Here is a 21,411-nt window from a genome sequence, read left to right as displayed (position 1 = left end):
GATACCAAATAAATACTTTATTTTGAGTACAACTTCGTTTTTATTAAAACTTATAACGGAATGTCAGGGAAAGAAATCAAACACAACTACGTACTTAAGTTTTTAGAAAAAAAGTTATAAACATAAATTATTAAAGAAGTATCAAATTAATCGATAAATTAATATATGTTCAACAAAAGGAAAAAAATAATTATTAAAAAAAGGTAAAGGGAATATATGTTAAAAAAAGAAAAATATGTTATTAAAAGTGAATATAATAATAAACTATTATAATATATTAAATATTAAAAAACTATATATTATTATAAAATAAAGTTACTATTCATCATCACCCGTAACAATATATATATAATAGTGCTCATATTAGACAAGCTTTTATCGGATAGCCTAATGGTTTTTTCTAGAACGGCCAAAACTTTATTGTCAAACGAAAATTCGACTAGTAAGAAGGCATACAAAAATAACAATACGATCTCGAACCCAACTTGAGAAACTGACCCACTATAACGCAAGGGAAAAACAACAAAACCTACAAATAAACACTCATGAAACACGCAAAAGTTCTTATTGAGGTTGCAAGACAAACAATCTACTAATACTCAAATAAAATAACACATCTGCAAGCTAGTAAGAAATTATCACTACATATGTTTGCATTGATTATCCACTCTTATCATATAATGATCTTCACTATGATGATGATTGTTAAAAGTCCACACTAGTATTGTGTATTGACAGCACTACTAACCATTGTGGTTGTTTATTCATTACACATGTACACTTGTAACAACAACCACATATCTCAATTCTCAAGTTTCAAGTTTCAATCAAATTGCAAGTATACACACAATTCACAATCTACCAGGCTATTAATTGAATACCACACATACAAGTTAGTTATACTAGTTTACGTCGCATAATCATATACATGTGCTTTGCCACTAGCACTAGCCTTATTGCATATACAATCCCACAGTTAACACCAACTAGAATGAGGTGCAAACAATTCGCCATCGGATATAACTTGTAACACCAAAAAACTCAAAACCATTTTTGTATATGTGAAAGTTGGACTTCTTTGCAAGTTGAAAACACTAAACTATATATAACACCAAAGTTGTTGACTTTCCTTGATATATTCAAAAATAGCATAACCTAGGTCCTAATAAATAATTTACCAAACTCAAAAGAGTAAATACAAAGGGTGTGTACGTAGTATCAAGAATCAAACCATAACTTAAGAAACTACACTACAAGCCCAACTGATGTAAACTTATTGTGTTTTGAGTTTATGTGAAGTATGTCATAGAGCTAAACAAGTTAGGGTACCTTTTCCTTTAAGTGAACATAAAACCAAACAGTTAGGTGATATAGTTCATCTAGATGTTTGGGGACCTTATAAAGTGGCTAGTAAAGATGGTTTTAAATATTTCTTAACAGTTGTTGATGACTATACCCGTGCTGTTTGGTGTTACTTACTTAAAAGTAAATTGGAAGTGTTTGATAATATTGAAAGTTTTTATGAGTTAGTGTTAACTCAATTTAAGAAAAGAATTAAAGTTTTTAGAAGCGATAATGGAACTGAATTTGTGAACAATAAAATGGAAAATTTTTGTAAACAAAAAGGAATCTTGCATCAGACATCTTGTTCTTACACTCCACAACAAAATGGTGTTGTGGAGAGAAAACATAGACATCTTTTAAACTTGGCAAGATCATTGATGTTCCAAAGTAGTGTGCCACTTAACTTTTGGTCTGAATGTATTTTGACTGCTGTTTATATCATTAACAGGTTACCATCTTCTGTGCTTCTAGGAAAAAGTCCATATGAGTTAATGTTTGGATTTAAACCCTCTTATTTGCATCTTAGGACTTTTGGTTGCTTATGCTTTAGCACTGTTTTAAATGATTTAGATAAACTGTCCTTTAATGCTGAGAAATGTGTGCTAATTGGCTATTCTAATGTAAAAAAGGGTTATAAACTTTGGAGTCTAGACAATAAAAAAGAGTTTTATTCTAGAGATGTTAAATTTTATGAAGATGTTTTCCCTTTTAAATCTTTTAAACAAAACAGCTTGTCAACTGATAGTCTAAATCATTTAAATTTTTTTGATAGTGTTGAAGTGTTAATCAATAGTCCTATAATTCCCAATGATGAAGAGGGGAGACTTGAATCTCATGAGGTTACTGATGATGATCAGCAACCTATCCCCTCTACATCTGCCTCTCCAGTTAATGTTGATATGCAACAATCATTAACTGAAAATGAGAGTAGTAGTAGTAGTGAAGGATATGGTAGGGCAGAGGACATTAGTATCTCAACTGATGAGATTAATCCATCTGAGGGAATAGGTTCTTCTCTTAGAAGATCTAGTAGGAAAGTTGTTGTTCCAAAAAAATTTGAACAGTTTGTGTTGAATAGTAAATCTAAATATAGTTTGGATAAAGTTGTTAACTATTCTTGTTTGTCTTCTGAAAACATGTCCTTTGTTGCTTCTTTGAATAAAGTTATAGAACCTTCTTGTTATGAGGAAGCTGCCTCTGATCCTAGATGGGTTGAGGCTATGAACAAAGAAATGGAAGCTTTGTTCAGAAACAATACCTGGGTTCTGACAGATCTTCCTCAAAACAGAAAGGCCATTGGCTGTAAATGGGTCTTTAGAGTCAAATATAAGTCAAATGGTGAAGTTGAAAGATTCAAAGCTAGACTTGTTGCTAAAGGATTCAACCAAAGAGAAGGTCTTGACTTTGGAGAGACCTTCTCACCTGTTGTTAAAATGGTTACTGTTAGGTCTATTATAGCTGTTGCTGTTTATTTTGATTGGCCATTGTTTCAACTTGATGTTGATAATGCATTCTTACATGGTACCATTTCTGAAGATGTGTATATGAAATTACCTCCTGGTTATTATTCAAAAAATGAAACTAAAGTTTGCAAGCTTGTTAAGTCCTTATATGGACTAAAACAAGCTCCAAGAAAGTGGAATGAGAGGTTAACTACTGTGTTATTAGATCTTGGTTTTGTACAAAGTAAATGTGACCATTCTTTGTTTCTTTACTTAAAAGATGGAATTACTGTTTATTTGTTGGTGTATGTGGATGATATTGTAATAACTGGTAATTCTACTGATAAAATTAGTCAAGTTAAGCACATTTTAAATGAAACATTTAAGATTAAAGATTTAGGTGTGCTAAAGTATTTTCTTGGCATTGAAGTGCTTTATGATAAAAATGCTATTTGTCTTAGCCAAAGAAAGTATTGTTTGGAACTTTTGAGTGAATTTGGTTATTTGGGGTGTAAACCTGTTAATACACCAATAGAACAAAGTTATTTAGTGTCTTCAAAACTTGACAAAGATCAGAAATTACTTAAAAATATTTCTGGTTTTCAAAAGCTGATTGGGAAGCTTATATACTTGTCTTTAACAAGACCAGATATAAGCTACACAGTTCAGTTTTTGAGTCAATTTATGCACAAACCAAATGAAGTGCATTTACAGTTGGCTTTGAGACTGTTAAGGTACTTGAAACAAAGTCCAGGGAAAGGACTAAGTTTTAAGAAGAGTGATAATCTTAACTTGCTGGGATATGCTGATTCTGACTGGGGTAAATGCCTGTCTACTAGGAAGTCTGTTACAGGCTTTTGTATTTTTTTAGGGAGTTGCCTTGTTTCTTGGAAAAGCAAGAAACAAGGTACTGTCTCTAGATCTACTGCAGAAGCTGAATATCGTGCAATGTGTTCAGCTACTTGTGAGCTGATTTGGCTGAGAAATTTGTTGTTTGAATTAAATGTTCAATGTAGTTTGCCAATGCCTTTGAACTGTGATAGTCAAGCTGCTATTTCAATAGCAGCTAATCCTGTGTTTCATGAAAGGACCAAGCATTTTGAGCTTGATCTACATTTTTTAAGAGAAAAAGTGGCAAATGGTGTTATTAGTACTGTCAAGGTTGACTCTGAAAGTCAACTTGCTGATCTTTTTACCAAAGGTCTTGGAATAATTCAACATGAGGAATTTTGTAAAAAACTTACTCTTGTTGATCTGTTCAAGCCAAATGAATGAAGGGGGGGGGGGTGTTGAAATTATAAGTGTTGTTATCTTTCATTGTTGTTATCTTTCATTCATTGGGCTTATATCTATTTATATTTTAGCTATTGGGCTATTGTTGATTTGGGCTGACATTTAGATGTTGGGCCTGCTCGTTACTAATGGTTGTTGATCTGGTGGTTGTTGAGTTGTTATTATTGTTACAGGTTCTCAAAATATCTAAGGGGCTTGATGTAACTTCAAGGACTGTTGTTGGATAGCTGTACAACTTACAAGGACCAAAGTGAAATATCCTTAGTTTCATTGTATTTAAGTGATCTTGTTGATCACTTGTGTCATTATTGTACTCGTTATCATCTTGTTCGCTCTGCTAGGGTTTCATCATCTTGTGTACGAACAATCTCTCATCTGTATCTGAGAGATTGTTCTGGTAGTGTGTGTCTGTTGTTGATCATCATCTGTAGATGATCTTCTATTCTGTTTCTGTATTGTTTGTACTTTAGATCTTACTTTTGTAAGATCAGATCTTACTGTTATTGTAAGATCTTTGGGTATTTGGGGGGCAAATCATTTTAGGGTTGGTTTAATAAGATTTTGTCACCTGTTTTGTCGCTATTTCTTCTGTTTTGTTTGTATTAGTGTTTATTCATATATTTCTACAGATAACATCATCCATAACATAACATCACATCTAATAATACATAAATATGTTACAGTTTTAAATCCCATTTTACAACATGGACTAACTTTGGGTATAGGAGCAAAAGCAAGAAGAGTAGGTGGATCAACTCTTCAAGTTCTCATTAAAATAGGACATTAATCAAAAATTCACTTTGGTTCATGTGTGAGAGTTTGTACTTTGAAAATGTCATGTGAGAGTCTTTATTTGTTAATAATCACCAACAATACTATTGTTGCACACAAATACAAAGTTTCAAACATATGTTGATTTCTACATTACAATCACTTGAGACTATGATTCCCATCCAAAAACCACTTGGGTATTTAACATTCCAACATTTCATGTGGGAAGTTGCATCCCATTTCGATTTTTCACCTGGGGACTTAGCTACTCAAGTATATCTAAACTATTTCCAAACTATAAATAAGCGGGTGTTTCATGGAGTTGTACTCCAAGCATGGAGAGTTATTCAGAAAGAGGTTGATTTTTCATTTCTAACCCAAATACTTTCATCCTTTACATTTTAACCCTTTAATTTTTTTACTTTTAACCCAAAATTTTTCATCTTTTGCAATTTAGCCCCAACACCTTTTTATTTCACTTTAATTCCCAATACTTTTCATCTTTTGCAAATTTTTAATTTTACGTTTCATACTAAATTTTACGAGTTAACACGCCGTAACGTGCGTATGAGGTTCAACGTTTTTTCGTCTATTTCTTCCCGTTTGACAGACCCGTCACAACGCGTCTATTTTTCCCTGCTTGACAGGTTCATTGCAATGTGTGGGGCCTTTTTTTCTATGTTTTACGTCCCAGTCTAATTTCTTCGTATTAACATGCCACAACAGACGTGCATGGTTCAACGATTTTACGTCTGCTTTTCGTTCGATGTTATTTTTACCTTTTTATTTATTTTGTTTTTACGAGTTTTTTCCGATATTGATGGTCGTTAGCATTGGTCCTATTTGGCATGGTTTACGCCTCCACCGCAACGCTCGGGGAGCTTAATACTAGTTATAGTATATAATTCAACGTTAACTAACATGTTTGCTACACCATGAACTAGCAACTCTATTTCCAAGCATGATCATACAATTCTGGCAAAAATATCATACAATCACTTGATTGTAAAACTTGTTATAAAAACACACATTTTGATCTATATCCGTTTTTGGGTGGGTTTTAAGAGCTTTTTTATATTATTTGGTGATATACATCCATTTAAATAAAATACATAATTCTTGATGTCATTTATTGTCAAGGACCAAACGTGTGAATACATTATTTTTCTAATGTCACTTATGGTAAAAAATCAAACGTGTTACAACCAGGAATAACAAATTGTATATATTTATAATAGTCTAATACAAAACGTAAAGTTACAAGAAAATATGCGACTACATAAATCTTTTTTGTCAGAGTAAACTTCCTATCATTTTATAAGAAAATATTTAACAATATATGTCCTTTTTACAGGATTCTAAACTTAAATTTTTTTGTCAACGTAACCTTCATATCGTTTAGCAACACTAATTGCAACCATGATCGTGTAACGACCACCACTATAACCAACATCAAGTTGTGATTAACAATGTTTTATTCAATTTTAGTTCAGTTGCCATAACAACTCTTCGATCAACTAAAGTGTGAATTTCTAACAAAACACAAACCTAACACAAAGTTTGTGAGATTTAGGTCTACTCATGTTTACATTGCTAGATTGCGACATGTTTTTTATAAACCGACCTGAACAAACTTCTAAGTAAAGTATTTATGTCAATAAAAATTTCTACGTAAAATTTTGAGTTTAATCAGGTTGCTAACCTGTAAAACAACCATACCTAGTATAATCTCATAAAGATATTAATACCATATTTCCCGACGATACCGGCCTTCTTGGTTCTCTTAGTCTGTATAAAAGTGACAACTTTTAATACATGAACAAAACAAATTACAACAAACAACTTTTAATACTTGATAGATGTCATTTTACATATTCGTACATAAATTTTACTAGAGTTCACTTAACTTTATCATTTTATTTAGAGTGAGAATACTTTGACTAGCTTTATATTCTAACTAAAATGTATCCGGGTTTGGGAATGATAGTGCTAAGTAAATGGAAGTGGAAATGACCAACATACCCTTTGACTGTTTCAAAGGAACGTTGACAATTAACAGAGTTAGATGCCAGGGGGTAAGATTAAGGCAATTCGGATTCATCCCGGGGTAGGGCAGCAAGATTTTGGTTTTAGGGGGTAAGAGTGTCAGCGGGGTAAAACCCCAGACGGTAAAATTGCAGTTTACTTTTTAAAAAAACACTGATCTTTTCAATTTATTTAGAGTGATAGTACTTTAATTAGTTTTATACCTCTAACTGATATATGCCCAATTTTCCTTGTATTTCATCACTTCATCTTGTTTTATTTATAGAGTGAGTTGGTTCTTCGATCCACATCCTTGACAGTGGAGAAGCTTGACAATGAAGAGAGGGGGGGGGGGGGGTCGAAAACGTATATACCAAAAAATTTATATAGAACCGAGGGGTCAAAAACATATTTACCAAAAAATTTCTATACGAAAACTATATATATAACACAACTGAGCGAAAAGTTTGGGAGGTCGCCCCCCCCCCCCCCCCCCCCGGCCCCTCTTAAGCTGCGCCCCTGATCCTTGATGATATATAAGTTAGAATCCCGTTACGTGTAACTATTCGGGTTCAATATCTGAATATTTTTTTAAATAATTACGCAACTTATATTGATAATTACGCAACCCTTGCCATTATTACGTACATACATTTTCGCTTTTTTTAAAAGAAAATAGACGTAAATTTTCTTTTAAAGTATAACAAAGACTTTACTCAAATTAAAGAGAATAAAATGCTCGATTTTATGGCAAACAAAAATTCGAAAGATGTCATAAATATAGAATGAATATGGTAATGACTAATGACAAAATCTTGGTTGGACACCCTAAGAAAAGGGCCATATTGCCACCCAAGTTACTAATTTATTAATATAGACAATTATTCTTTTTGTTCTTTCATTAGCAAACCCTATCAAAATATATAGCAAAGCCACGGAGGGAGTCGGAGACATGTAATGGATAGTGATGAAGCGTAAAACTAGATTGAAAACCCTAAATTTTTCATGTTTCAACATTTCTATTTTTTTTTTTTTTATGAAATGTGATTTTCACCCCTTTTAGTTTTTAACGTTTTAAGTTCACTCGTATTTTGATTATTTTACTTGAAAAAAACATCTTTACGTGATTACTTTTATATACGTGTTGGTATAAATTCACGTTTCGAAAATGAGTATGCCAAATATAACACGTGCCTTTAGTTTCTAATGTTTCAAGTTCACCCTTGTATTTTCATTCTTTTACTTAAAAAAGCAGCAATTTCCTCACGCGTTTTTTTTTGTACTTGTCTGTACAAATTCACGTTTCGACCTAAAGTTTTCGAAAATGATTCAGGTCAAATATAATAGGTTTCATGCTTATTCTCATGTACGATTTAAGCTAATCTACGTGTTGACGTAAACAAAGAACGCTATTCCCACACGTGCTTACTTTTATGTACGAACCTAAAGTTTTCGGAAATTAGTCGGGTCATATATAATACCTTTTTAGGCTATTTTTTATGTAAGATTTAAGCTAATCTACGTCGTGAAACGATTTCCTCATGTGGTTAATTTTAAATACGCCGGATCAAATACAATACATTTTCATGCTTATTTTTATTTGCAATTTAAGTTGGTCTATGTGTTGATGTAAATAAAAAAACGTTATTTCTACACTTGCTTATTTTAATGTACGAAACCTAAAGTTTTTGGAAATGATTCCGGTCAAATATAATACGTTTTCATACTTATTTTTATGTACGGTTTAAGCTGGTCTATGTTTTAACGTAGATTTTAAAAATTTTGTTATTTCCTCATATGCTTTTTTTTTTATGTGTGTCGGTATAAATTCACGTTTTGACATAAACGGTATAAAGTTACGAATCAACATGATTATTTTCCGGAAACAAGTTGGCTCAAATATAATACGTTTTCAGTTGGTCTACGTTTTGACGTAAGAATTACGGTACATTTTGATGTCGTTCATGCAAAGGTAAGGGTGGTCAAGTGGATAGGTCGAACCCATTAAACGAACCTGTTGGGGTTTGATTTCGTTTATTATTTATACGGCATAAATTCGATTCTTTATGTTTTGATCCAACCGTAAAGCTTATATAGGCTACATCCAGTCATATCGGATACATCTAAACACGTGTTTGTACACGGGTGACGTATTACATGAAGCTTTGACTAATCCAATCGACATTTATGATAACGTGCGCTGGTCTTGTTCCTAGTTTTCCCTCAAATCATAAAGATGATGCTCATATGAAGATACCAATCACCATCAATGATCAATGTATCTTCAACAAGTAATCATATAAAAACTCTTTTATTTGGTTTGGTTTCCCTTTTTTATAGTTCATAGGGTGAATCATGTAACAGTAGTGTCAAAGCCATCTAGTTCAATGGTTAAAACTAAAGGTGTCAATCGTGTTGGAAAGGCGTATTTCGGGATGAAACGTTTAACCCAGTCACTGGTCCGTTTAACTACACAAGTCAAACGGGTTGATGGGTTGTAGAAAAATATAATCAACTTGTAAACATGTTAAACAAGTCACAAACGGTCAGCCGGCCTGTTGGTTAAACAGTTCAACCCGAACATAACTTTAATCAAAGAACTTACCACTATCAAAAGATTTACCTAATACATAGTAGAATATATAAAAGCCTCACAATATGCAAAATTCAAAACCAATGCAAGACAAAAAGGTGTTCAAATACATTGCACACAAACATGATGAGATCAGCAAGTAAAAATCTGGATGCTCAATGAAACCTTTAAGGATAATGACAGTTAAATCTTTTTGTGAGTTGATAATTTAGAACAATGAAGGGTACAAAACCCCCCCTAGGTAGGTAGATAGATAGATATGTACCAACTGCTATTCAAATCCATAACAGATCTATCCTTGTAAAGATAACAAAACCGAGCATCTTCACTCTTATGATCTAAATAAACTTATCTAACCTTGATGTTTTTTTCAGAGTCGGTGGTCGGAAATTCTCTAACCGAAGATTAGAAGACGCGCGTAGATCGTTCAAAAATGGATCGCCTTTTTCCGACTTGATCATCTCTAGAATCACTCCAAGAACATCGGCTGCAAGACCCGTTTGCACAAGCCGTCCTTGCTCCTCCCCGCCTTCGTATATCAAACGCCAAACTTGTTTGTAAGGGATCACGTTTTCTATAAGTATTCTTGCAAACATACGACCCAAAAACTCTGCTGCTTTTGGCGCATCGTTCACTGCGTCCTCCAATGTCGATAAAACAGATTCGAATCTGAATAATGTCACAAAAAACAAAACCAGTTTAAAGTCATCCAACTAAATTATAAACTACAGTCAATCCGACTCGTTTCCGAACTAAAATTACGTTGAAACGTAGAGTAATCCCGAATTAATACCGTTGAATGAAAATGTATTATATTTGACCCGACTTGTTTCCAAACAAAATTTACGTTGAAACGTAGACCAACTCAAAATGTACATAAAATAAACATATGTGGTGACGTTGTACGTGGCGTGATAAAGTATAGACTACAATCGACTCGGCTCGTTTCCGAACTAAATTTACGTCGAAACGTATAGTAACTCAAAATCATATTTGACCCGATTTGTTTCCAAACAAAATTTACGTCAAAACGTAGTCCAACTCAAAACGTACAAAAATTACGTTAAAGCGTAGACGAACTCGAATTTATACCGACACATAAAAATAAAACGTAAGAAAGTAGTTTTAGGGTAAACTCGAAACTTTAGAAACTTGAGGGGGTCAAAGTGATATTTACAAAGTTGGGTTACTTCGACCCAAACTTGTTTTAACCTGTTACCAGACCGGCCCGCTTTTCCAAGCTTTTTATTTTAAAAGTTTATATTTGAAATTTTTTACCCTCTAACAAGGGAGTCTTGAGTTAGGATGCCTTCTTGAGATTTCGTAAGATTTACGAGAAGTTTAGCAAGTGAATCCCGATCCATATCTTTCCTCTCGAAAGAATCAGTGACCCAAATCGATATCATTGACGGATAAAATCCGGGCGCGTTAAGATCTTTGATGCACAAAGCAACTTCTTTTTCGTCTCTTGCGCTGAAAACAAATTAAATATATATTAAACAAATCAAAATATCATAAATTTAATCAATGAAGGTAGTTGATAGTACCTGTAAAACTCTTTGATTGCCTCGATGGACATATCATGTAAACGATCTTCCGACAAAACCGGCTTATCTGAAGAGCCACTTTGTGGGGGAGTAGACACACGGGCCCGTTCAGGTGGTGTGGATGGTCGAACTCGATCGAAACCACGCCGGTTCGCATTGTTCATGTTGTGTTCCTGTATATTGGATGGCTCAAAACCAGGTCGAGGGGAAAACCGTTCGGGCATGTATCTTGAAGCTAGATCTTCACGTTGACTGTAACCCCCTCTATCTGGTATCATGGAACCACCATAACCGTTATTAGGGCCAGCGACGCCTTGCATAGAAGGTTGACCCCTAACCGACATCCCCCTGGCTAGACCACCTTGTGGCCCGAGGGTTATAGAGTCATCACCCATGGGTCTCAAAGGAACCGACAAAGTCCTATTATCATAAGAGTCGAATCTTGAATCTTGATTGCCGAAACCGCGCATCTGTTGTTGGGGTAATCCACGAAAACCACCACCCATTTGAGGGTTTGAAGGTAAAACACCTGCTGACCCTTTTGGGCCAAAGTCCATGGGCTGACCTCCCCTCCGAATTGACGGGTTAGAGTTGGGCCCACGAGCTAGTCTGCTGGATTGGGCGTGGCGTTCATTAGCGGCATCCCGGTGCACCTCTTCAATCTTTTTTGGACCTTCAACCTTCCTTCTTTGCTGCCACTTATTCTTTCTAAGGTCAATTGCGTCTTTTAACATGAACCTTACTCGTGAAGAAAGTGTCATGTTATTCGACAACTTATACATCATGTCAAAATATACATCCATGTGCTCTTTAGCTTTTGGATGATCAATCATCTCCCCGATTGTACTCATTAATTTGCACAACGCCTCGATGTTTTCCTCATCAGGGTTAGGGTTCTGATTCTGATTAATCCCTAACAGTTTCTTTATGCATTCGTGCATTATTCTTTCAGTCAACATTCTTTTCTTGTATAATTCACCGATAAGTCTTATATTACCCAACATGCGTCTTCGGGCCTTGACCCGTTTCTCTTCACGTTCCTCTTCACTCTGCTTCATTTCACCTTCTTCTTCTGTTCGATTCGCTTCTTCTTCCTCTCTCTCTCCTCTTTCAAATTCCTCTTGACATTTATTCAATAATAATCTCTTGAAAGTAATCTTCTCGTTATCTTCACCAAAACCAGGTAACTCGACAGCCAAACGGGAGCAAAAGTTGGCATACATCTCAACAAAAGTCGGTTCCATTAAAGCCTTATCAAATATTTGACCAATCACACCCGACAGAGTATCAGCATTGTCGATATTAACTTCTTTGACTTGGTCAAACAGTTTTTCAAAGTTTTGTGGAGTCAACTTGTTTAAAATTCCTTTCAATCGTCTTTGCTTTGCCTGTTCCTCATCCGTTACTTTACCAACTTCATACTTCCTATCGGCTTTGTGCATCATTGGTGTGTGAGGAGAAGGCATTAACCCCTTTTGATAACCAGTAGCGCGCTGCCACCTGTCTGAATCCGAATTATTACGTTGCATCTGTGGGCTAGGGGACTGCATTGGTCCAGACAAAATGCCACCAGGGTACTGGCCAGGTGGCTGACCACGTGGGGTCCTCAACACACCATGGTTCCCTCTTGTGGGGTAGCCCATGGGGTCCCATCCGGGACCCATGGGTCCTCCTGACACTTTATTCCACTTGTCGTCAAGACCGACATTACTTGGCCGCCGGTCGAGCCGTGACCCACCCGCCGACCTATCACCACCACCTCTACCCGGGCTCGGGTATGGTTCACGAGCCGCATTGACACCTGTTCCTACAAACACTTCATTTATATCGGGTGTAATCTCGAAACCTTCTGGAAGATCAGTACAGTGATCAGAAAATTTCAGTAGGAAGTCTCTGGAATACTTTTTTGTCATTCCGTCATTGTCAACCTCACTGTGATGTTTCTGCTTCAAACCCGTTTCCATTTTGGGAGTCGAAAGATCCGCAGCGTCCTCCCAATCATCGGGCTCAACTTTGGCGGGCCCACGTGACAAAACAATGTCTTTTTCGGTAACAGGCGGGTTCGGGTTTTCAACAACTTCAGTAGCAGATGAAGTTTCTTTCTTATCTTCGGGGCGTTTATAAGCATTATAAAGGTCAGAAGTGGTCCCACGAGCATCGGCATTTTTCAAGATCTCTTTTATTTTCTTCTTGCCTTTAGCTCCAGTATTACCCTTGACCTTATTACTAGAAGATGAAGGATGAATCGAGCCCGTAGCCTCTACTTCTGAAGTCAAAGATGAGGTCTCTGAAGCGGAAACCGAAACAGGTTCACTTGTATTGACTTGGTCAACATCAAACTTGCTTAACCGGTCATCTTTCTTATCATCAACATCTGAAGCGGAAATTGATCCGTCAATATTATTTACAGTTACATCAGGGACAGTGATATCTTGGTTTTGGTCAACAGATTCTTTGACTTGTTCTTCTGACATAACAGTTTCTTCAACGTTAGGGGCGTTATCTCCCCAACCAACTTGAGGAGTAGAGTTAACGCCTTGTTCATTACTATCATTGGACGACCCCTCAACTTTGTTGCTAGTTTCCGACACATCCTTGCTGGTTTCCGAAGGTAAAGTCGATAACTTTGATGTCTCTTGAACTACACTAACGTCTGAACCATGGTGTGCCGCTGAAGAGCTTGTAACAGACAATGGTTGCCCGCCTGCCTGTGAATAACAAACAGAGCATAATCTAAGTCAAAGATGGTCAAACATACCAGTAAAACAAAAACCATAAGTATAAATATATACCTTATCTCCAGGCTGCGTATTATGTTCCTCTTTAAAAGAGCCAGACTTATTAACCGTTGTTTTTTTGGCAACTTCAGCCTCAGCAGCAGCTGAAGTATTAGCCGTATTCTCGGATTGTGGTAAAGAGGTAGCCGTTGTCTCTGAATTTTTAAGTGGGTGACTTTCTCCACCTGCTCTTTGACTTTTGTCTGCTGAGTCACCAACCTTTTCTGCATGTGAACTAATCGTCGGTTGTTTTACTGTCACCTGTTTAGAGGCCTGTGGATAACAAGATCATATCAAACATCCCCCTTAACGCGACTGGTAGGGCTGCAAACGAACCGAACGTTCAACAAACAGTTCATGAACCGTTCGGTGGGAAGTTCGTTTGTGTTTGTATATTTAATAAATGAACGAACACCAACAAGAAATTTCGTCTTGTTTAGTTAAATAAACGAACATGAACAGAGGTCGCGTTCGTTAAATTATGTTCGTGAACGTTCGGTAATGTGTTCGATTGTTCGTTAGTGTTTTTAGTTTTTATATTTTATTTATATACTTCAAAATTCCGACAAAAAAATTTAATAAGTATCAGTGTATTATATATTCTGTTCATGATCGCTTGTTTGTGTTCGTTTATTTTCATTTGTGTTCATGAACATTAGTTTGTGTCCGTTTGTGTTCATCAACGTTCGACTTCGTTACCTAAAATTAACAAACAAAAACACAATACATTCCTTTCCTTAATGGACAAACATAAAAAAAAATCTCGTTCGGCAAGTGTTTATGAACAATTCGTGAACATATATATTTCCTTAACAAACAAACACGAAGAAGGTCATGTTCGTGTTCGTTCAGTTTGTTTGCAGCCCTAGAGACTGGACCATGCATACATATCATATATAGATATAGATGCAGATATATACAAATATACACAAAAACAGAAGCAAACCTGATTATAAAACCTCGGTGGCTGAGAACCAGGAGTCGTCTGTGAACTATTCAATGGGTTAGAACCAGGTGGCTGGGGGAAAAGGGGATTCGGATTATAAGAATTCGGATAATAGTTCATGGGATGAGCCGCAGGTGGAAATGCCTGAGACGGATGCATGTGCGACCGTTGCCCCGAAGACCCGTCAGTCCGTTTATCGAGCCGCAGCTCCTCATGAGTGTCTGGGTGCGTGATCTTTACCGTCCTTCGAGCACTGCCATAATTTAAATTACCCATGGGCTGTTGATGTTGATGTTGATATTGGGGCCCGATCCCCATCCCCATGCCCCCCATGTTTCCGATCTGCGGACCCATCTGAGACGAGAAAGTCAACCCTTGATTCTGATGAATCATTCCCTGATGATGTTGAATACCCGAGACAAACACCTGTGGCGGCACTTGCGGTGGCGGATTACCGACCGGTAAATGCATCGGGAGTGGGACCGTGTTACCGATGTTTTGGGATTGCATTGGCGGATTTGGGCCGCCAAACGGGATGTGAATTTGAGATTGGTGATATGGCATTTTCATGGAAACGCCAGTAGGGATAGACGCGATAGGAGGACCTGTTGGTTTCTGGGGATGGGCTGCAACGGGTACCGGAGGTGAAGAAAGCACGTCTTTTTTCTCTTTTGAGATGGGGCGGGCCTCAACGGGCTGATCAACGGGCCCAGGATCTTTCCTTGGTAAATGTTGGTTTGGCGTTGCTGGATTTTGAAAAGAAGTAGCCTTTAACGAATCGAGACGGGCCTGCTACATAATAACATTCACAAAATGTAATAATGAGTAACAAGTTGATTAAATCTGGTTTCAATTGCGCTTCTTTTTAGTAGATTGACCATTTAGTTATGACCCATTTGGGTTGCATTTTATCTCAAACGGATCAAACCAAAAAAATAACTGAAACTGGAACAGTTGTATTTAAAGATTTTGATTACTATAGTAGTAGTAATACTTTTTAACCGTACTTAATGCATTAATTCTTAATTAAAAACACTAAAATTGGAAAAATAAGAGACATGGAAATAAACAAAAATTATCTATTAAAAAAACTAAAAATGGAAAAATAAGGCCGCTGTATTTATGGATAAAAAAGGCCACTTTAAAAAACGAGTGATAAGTCTGCCCGTAGTGGGGCGTTTTTTTTAAAAAAAAATTCAAAAAAAACGCCGGAAAACGCCCCGGAGCCCATTACGCCCGGCGTTTCCGGGCCTTTTTTTTGTTCAAATTTGTTGTTGGCGTGGTTTTTAAAACGCTCATCTTGCATGTGAACAGCCAATCCTTTTAGACCATGTGTTTGACCAGCCTCACCATTTGTTTCCCTTTTTTTTTTTTTTAATAATTGGAAGGGGCGTTATTGGAATAATGCCCCACTACGCCACTTTTGCTATAATGCCCAACGCTGACTAGGATGCCATGTGTCGGATAATGCCCCATGGTGGGGGCATTATTTTTGTTCACCACTACGGGTGGTCTAATAATGATTGTGTTTAACTACAATCACTCGATTTTCAATTGTTGCATCAGCAATTTGAGCTAAAAGCAACGATGCAAATAATACGTTCTAAAAAATCATTTTTTTTTCATAAACGTTCTTTAATATAGCAATTATTCTCAAATCTAGCTCCAAGCACAAAAAGTATTAAGTTAATTACATTTCATTTCAACATTCGCCATACATATCTCAACTGTAAAGAAAGATATTTTAGCATGCTTTAAAGTAAAGAATAGCCAACAACACAAATAGGTGTCTTTTATTAAAAAAATAAAAAGACGGGTACCTCTTTAACAAACATGTGCGAGCAAAGAGCAACAAAAACATACCTGGGCCCGTTTCTGCTCATCCAAATTTGGTGGGGCGGAGCTGGTTCGTGCAGGTACCTACAACAACATGATGCTTATGAACAGTTTGTGAAACTATAGAAAAGAAGTGTTCTTTACACGTAGCAGTAAGAACATACCTGCATGCCGTTAATAACACCGGGACTAATTGACCCGAATTGAAGAGGAAATGCCTTCGAAGCATCAGCCGGACCTAACCACAAGCAAAAATCATCAAGAGACGACTTTTAAGTACACTTAAAGCAACGTGAGCTTAATCCCACGTTAAAAATTATTTTCTTAATCCTGAAAATAACAAATTCGGTACCCTTAACAGGAGTAGAAGGACCCGTAGTGCCAGAACCGGGAGAAACCGTGTTACTCTGTGGAGCCTTTGGCAAGCCCGGTGTGCTTTTCTGAACCGGTGCATCAGTCGGCTTTACAGTAGCACCAGCAGATGACGCATCAGGTGTTCCTACAATAATTAAATAAACGACATAAAGTTCAACAAAAACGGAAAGTGATACAAATTAAATGCGGTTGTGAACCGCAAACCGTAAGCGTACCTCTTACTGGTGGTTGAAAATGGGCGCCATTTTGCGGACCTGGACCTCGACCGCCAGTCGAAGAATTCGAAGAGCCACCCGAACCCACATTCGGATTCGAAACCGGACCCGTTACCCTAGCTTGTGCACCTTGTGCATTACTAACCACTTTCTTGAAGCTATAAAAAACATTATATCGAATCAAACATAAATACAAAAAAAAAATCATTAAACCAAATCAAAACAAGCCCTAATTCACACAACCCCTAAAATCCTTTTACCTTTTACCCGAATAAAACGCAGAGGACGACTGAGGCCCGGCGGTACCGCCACCGCCCCTCCCGCCACCTGAAAAGTTCCTAGGCGAGCCAGGGTTGCCAGATCGACCGGATCTTCTGTAGTGTGGGGGCTCGTTTTTATCACCCCTTGATTGATTGACGGACATATATCCAATTCCTCACGAAAAACACAATCTTTTTCTTGCCCTAATCAATACCCACCAAATATATCACTCAGATCTCCCAATCAAATCAGCTATAGCACATATTACAACAATTTATTCATACCCAGTACACCATTACATAAAACAAACATGAAAGCATGTAACTTTTCGTGTATTTACATAATATAAAGATGAAAGGTTGTAACTTTTTTGTGTAATTACTTACCAGAAGTAACAACGATGGAATAATGAACGGAAAATTAGGGTTTAGTGATTGTTGCAAGAACAACAATCGGGAAACATGACACCGGCGATCAAGAGAGAGAGAGAGAGAGAGAGATGGTGGTAAGTAACAGAACAGAACCTGTGCAGATTGTGAAAAGATAGGTTTTTTAGGAGATCGAAAAAATCCGGCCGAATGGGTCGGTAATGCATAGAAGAACTCTTCGTACTATTAGTGATGTGTTGGGTTGGGGTAACATTGTAAATTTCTATTTTGAGACTAGTCATATTCTTATGTGTTAAGGATTGATTGATTGATTGGTTTTCTTTTTAATTAACTTATGATGATGATTAAGGAAATAGATAAATAAATAGTTTACTTAATTAATGAGACTAGTGACATTGTATTGTGTTAAGGAGGGGTTTTCTTTTTAATTAAGCTATTATTAAGGAAATAAATAAATAGTTTACTTATTAAGCTAAGTTAATTTTTTTTTGAAAGGCGAACTTTATTAACACACAACAAAACGACGGGAATCTCCAAGGCGGAGACTCCCAAACCAAATTACATCACATCAAAACTAAAAGACTGCCAATCCCTCCAACCCACGGAACCATGTTTACAACGATTAGAAAACCAAAGAAAACTTAAAACTTTAATATCTACAATAATCTCAGCCACGTTTCGCCTTTCATTCTTGAAAATCTTCTCGTTCCGAGCTTTCCATATACGCCAGCAAGCAATGATCATAATGCCCTTTATAATAAACCTCTTACTCGGGGGCCAAGAGGAGGACGTGAACTCATGAATAATGTCGGCCACAGAGAAGAAAAAGAACGGTTGATGTTTCAACCACCTTGCAATCCCACTCCACACCCCATTAGCAATGATGCAAGCAGAAAACAAATGATCAACACTCTCCTCTTGATCTTCACAAAACAAACACAACCCATCCCCCACGTTTATATTCCACCTAGCTAACACTTGCTTCGTCGGGATCCGATCCATCAACATCCTCCACATAAATATATTGCATTTAATGGCACCCATTTACTCCAAGAAAACACCGCATTATTATCACTAGGGTAACCATTATCAATCCATTTCTTAACTTCTAAAACTGAGAAATGTTCGACTGCACCTCTGTCCCAATACCACTGATCATTCGACGCCACCAGGACCTGCCCCTCAATCATCTGCATACACGCCTGCAGCTGATCTAATTCCGAATCTGCAGACAATGATCTTCTCCAGTTCCATTGATCACCATTGATCCGATCCCCCACCTTACACCCCTTATTACTTTCTAGACAAAACAACTCCGGGAAAAGATTTTTAAGGGGGCTACGAGACACCCAAGGGTCAATCCAAAAACGTATGTCCCTACCATTTCCAATGCGGCCCCGAATCATGCTAATGGAGTTCACATCATCCACTTTTAACCGAATCCCACTATTAACCACCTTCGTCCACGTACCCGTAAAGGTTGAACTCTTTGGATAAACTTCCCATTTCCTGTTAGACCCGTGGATAGAATCAACTACCCTCCTCCAAAGCGCCTCTCCTTCTTGGCGATACTGCCATAACCACTTGACCAAAAACGCATTATTGCAATCTTCAAGTTTTCTAATACCCAAACCGCCTTGGTTCATAGGATTGGTGACTTTATCCCAACCCACCCAATGCACTTTTTTCACATCCTCACTACCTCCCCACAAAAACCTTCTAATCAATCCTTCCAAAACATTCACAACTCCCACCGGAGCCTTAAAAAGAGAAAAATAATACGATGGAAGGCTTTGTAAGATGGATTTAATGAGGGTCAACCTACCTCCAATCGAAAGAGTTTTGGATTTCCATCTTGAAAGCCTAGTTTTGAATACCTTAACCACCGGGTCCCAGTTATTAATCCTCGTCATGTTAGCGCCTACCTGAATCGCCAAATAATTAAATGGTGTATCACCCGAACAACAACCCAACCCGCTAGCCATACCATCCACCGCCTCCCTGACAACACCCACACCATATAACGTTGATTTATGGATATTAATTCTGAGACCTGAGCACATATGAAAAATACGAAGAATCCGTCTCAGACACGTAAAATTGCTTTCCGACCACTCCCCCATCACCATAGCGTCATCTGCATATAATAAATGAGAAAGGACCGGACCCTCCTTTGGGAGCCCAACCCCCCGAAACGTACCAATAGAACACGCCTTCTTGATAATACCTGAGAGAGCTTCCATGACCATGATAAACAAGAAAGGCGAAATCGGGTCTCCTTGACGGATACCCTTCTCGCAATTAAATTCAAAAGTCGGCGACCCGTTAACTAGAACTGAGGACCGAGCCGATTTTAGAACCCCTTCTATCCACATGCACCACACCTCCGGGAAATTCATTTACCTCATAACTGATATCAAAAAGACCCAGTTGACATTATCATATGCCTTTTCGAAATCAATTTTAAACATAAAAATCTTCTTCCCGTTATGTGGTATAGAAGCCAATAGTAAGGCTGTTGGGTATGGTGACGGAGGTGAAGACGGCGACGGGACGAAGACGGAGGGGGCGGGATGGGGTGACGGAGAGGACGCCGGAGAGAGAAGAAGGGGGCCCACCATTTGGATCGTCCTCAACGTCGATATTCCGACGTTGAAGACGGGGACGGAGCTGAGACGGAGGGGGGCGGGATGGGGTGACGCCGGCGCCGGTCGGAGACGGGGTGGACGATGCCACCATACCGAGCAGCCTAAGGGGCTGTTTGACAACTTCTGAATGGTTAAATGTTGTACTAGTAAGAGGTCTGAATCATTAAGTGCTAAACCAGTAAGAGGTCTGAACCATTAAGAGCCAGTATAATGCTTAACCATTCAGAGGCAAATGTCTGATCAATTCAGATTAGAGGTCTTAACCATTCAGACTCGGTATAATGCTTAACCATTCAGAGGCAAATGTCTGAGCCATTTAGACATTTGCTCGCGAAACAAACATTCTGAACCATTAAGTGTTGAACCAGTAAGAGGTCTGAACCATTGATAGCCTCATTAAGAGGTAAACAAACAGCCCTTAAATTTGTCTTGATTTTTTTAGTTTAAATAGTTTTGAACGAATTGGTTATAGACGTATGATTCTAGACATTTTTTTAAGGACAGTTGAAAGAGAGGCGTACTTGCAATCATTGATTGTTCGTTTGGACTAGAAGTGAGAAAAATGTCAATCACAGGATTTAATCCAACGAAAAAAAAACTTTAAGGATGAAATCCAAAAATCTATACAAACCATATGAAGTACTTAACTAAAAAAGTGTCAAGGGCTCATTTTCTCTTTTGGTGATTTGGTTAGGTTGGTTCTCCTAATCATGTATTTTCACCACTTCATCATCTTTATTCCTCATCAATGTTATTGTTCTATTATGGTTTTGTTCGACCTTCATTTTAGTCAATTTTTCTACATAAACACATACAAATTGAAAAGTTTAATTAGTTTGTGAAAGATACAACAGGTTGGATGCATATAAAAAAACTTTTAATTAGTTTTTAATCTCGTTTGCACACCTTATGTACGGATTTAACTATTTGTTTAATTGTTTATTTATAT

General features: G+C 37.3%; 1 protein-coding gene across 4 annotated transcripts; it reads right to left on the bottom strand.

The window, feature by feature from the left end:
* Positions 1–9,555: 9,555 nt before the first annotated feature.
* On the bottom strand, positions 9,556–18,050 carry LOC110922362 (eukaryotic translation initiation factor 4G). Of its 4 annotated transcripts, none has more exons than XM_022166685.2 (11): positions 17,812–18,050; positions 17,425–17,677; positions 17,165–17,322; positions 16,927–17,073; positions 16,739–16,812; positions 16,602–16,658; positions 14,739–15,530; positions 13,808–14,065; positions 11,016–13,723; positions 10,747–10,941; positions 9,556–10,137 (listed from the first exon to the last, which is right to left on the bottom strand). In XM_022166685.2, exons 2-11 carry the CDS (start codon positions 17,586–17,588, stop codon positions 9,807–9,809), a joined length of 4,884 nt encoding a protein of 1,627 aa, XP_022022377.1. In that variant the 5' UTR covers positions 17,589–17,677; positions 17,812–18,050; the 3' UTR covers positions 9,556–9,806. The 4 variants fall into 4 exon arrangements, with proteins under 4 accessions (XP_022022377.1, XP_035842796.1, XP_022022376.1 ...); XM_035986903.1 differs by having other exon boundaries at positions 14,739–15,527; XM_022166684.2 differs by having other exon boundaries at positions 17,425–17,628; positions 17,812–18,049.
* Between the last annotated feature and the right edge of the window lie 3,361 nt (positions 18,051–21,411).

This window comes from Helianthus annuus, chromosome 17, assembly GCF_002127325.2.
Source record: "Helianthus annuus cultivar XRQ/B chromosome 17, HanXRQr2.0-SUNRISE, whole genome shotgun sequence".
NCBI lineage: Eukaryota > Viridiplantae > Streptophyta > Magnoliopsida > Asterales > Asteraceae > Helianthus > Helianthus annuus.
The sequence above is the reverse complement of the archived record's forward strand: the minus strand, read 5'-3'. Positions and strand labels throughout refer to the sequence as shown.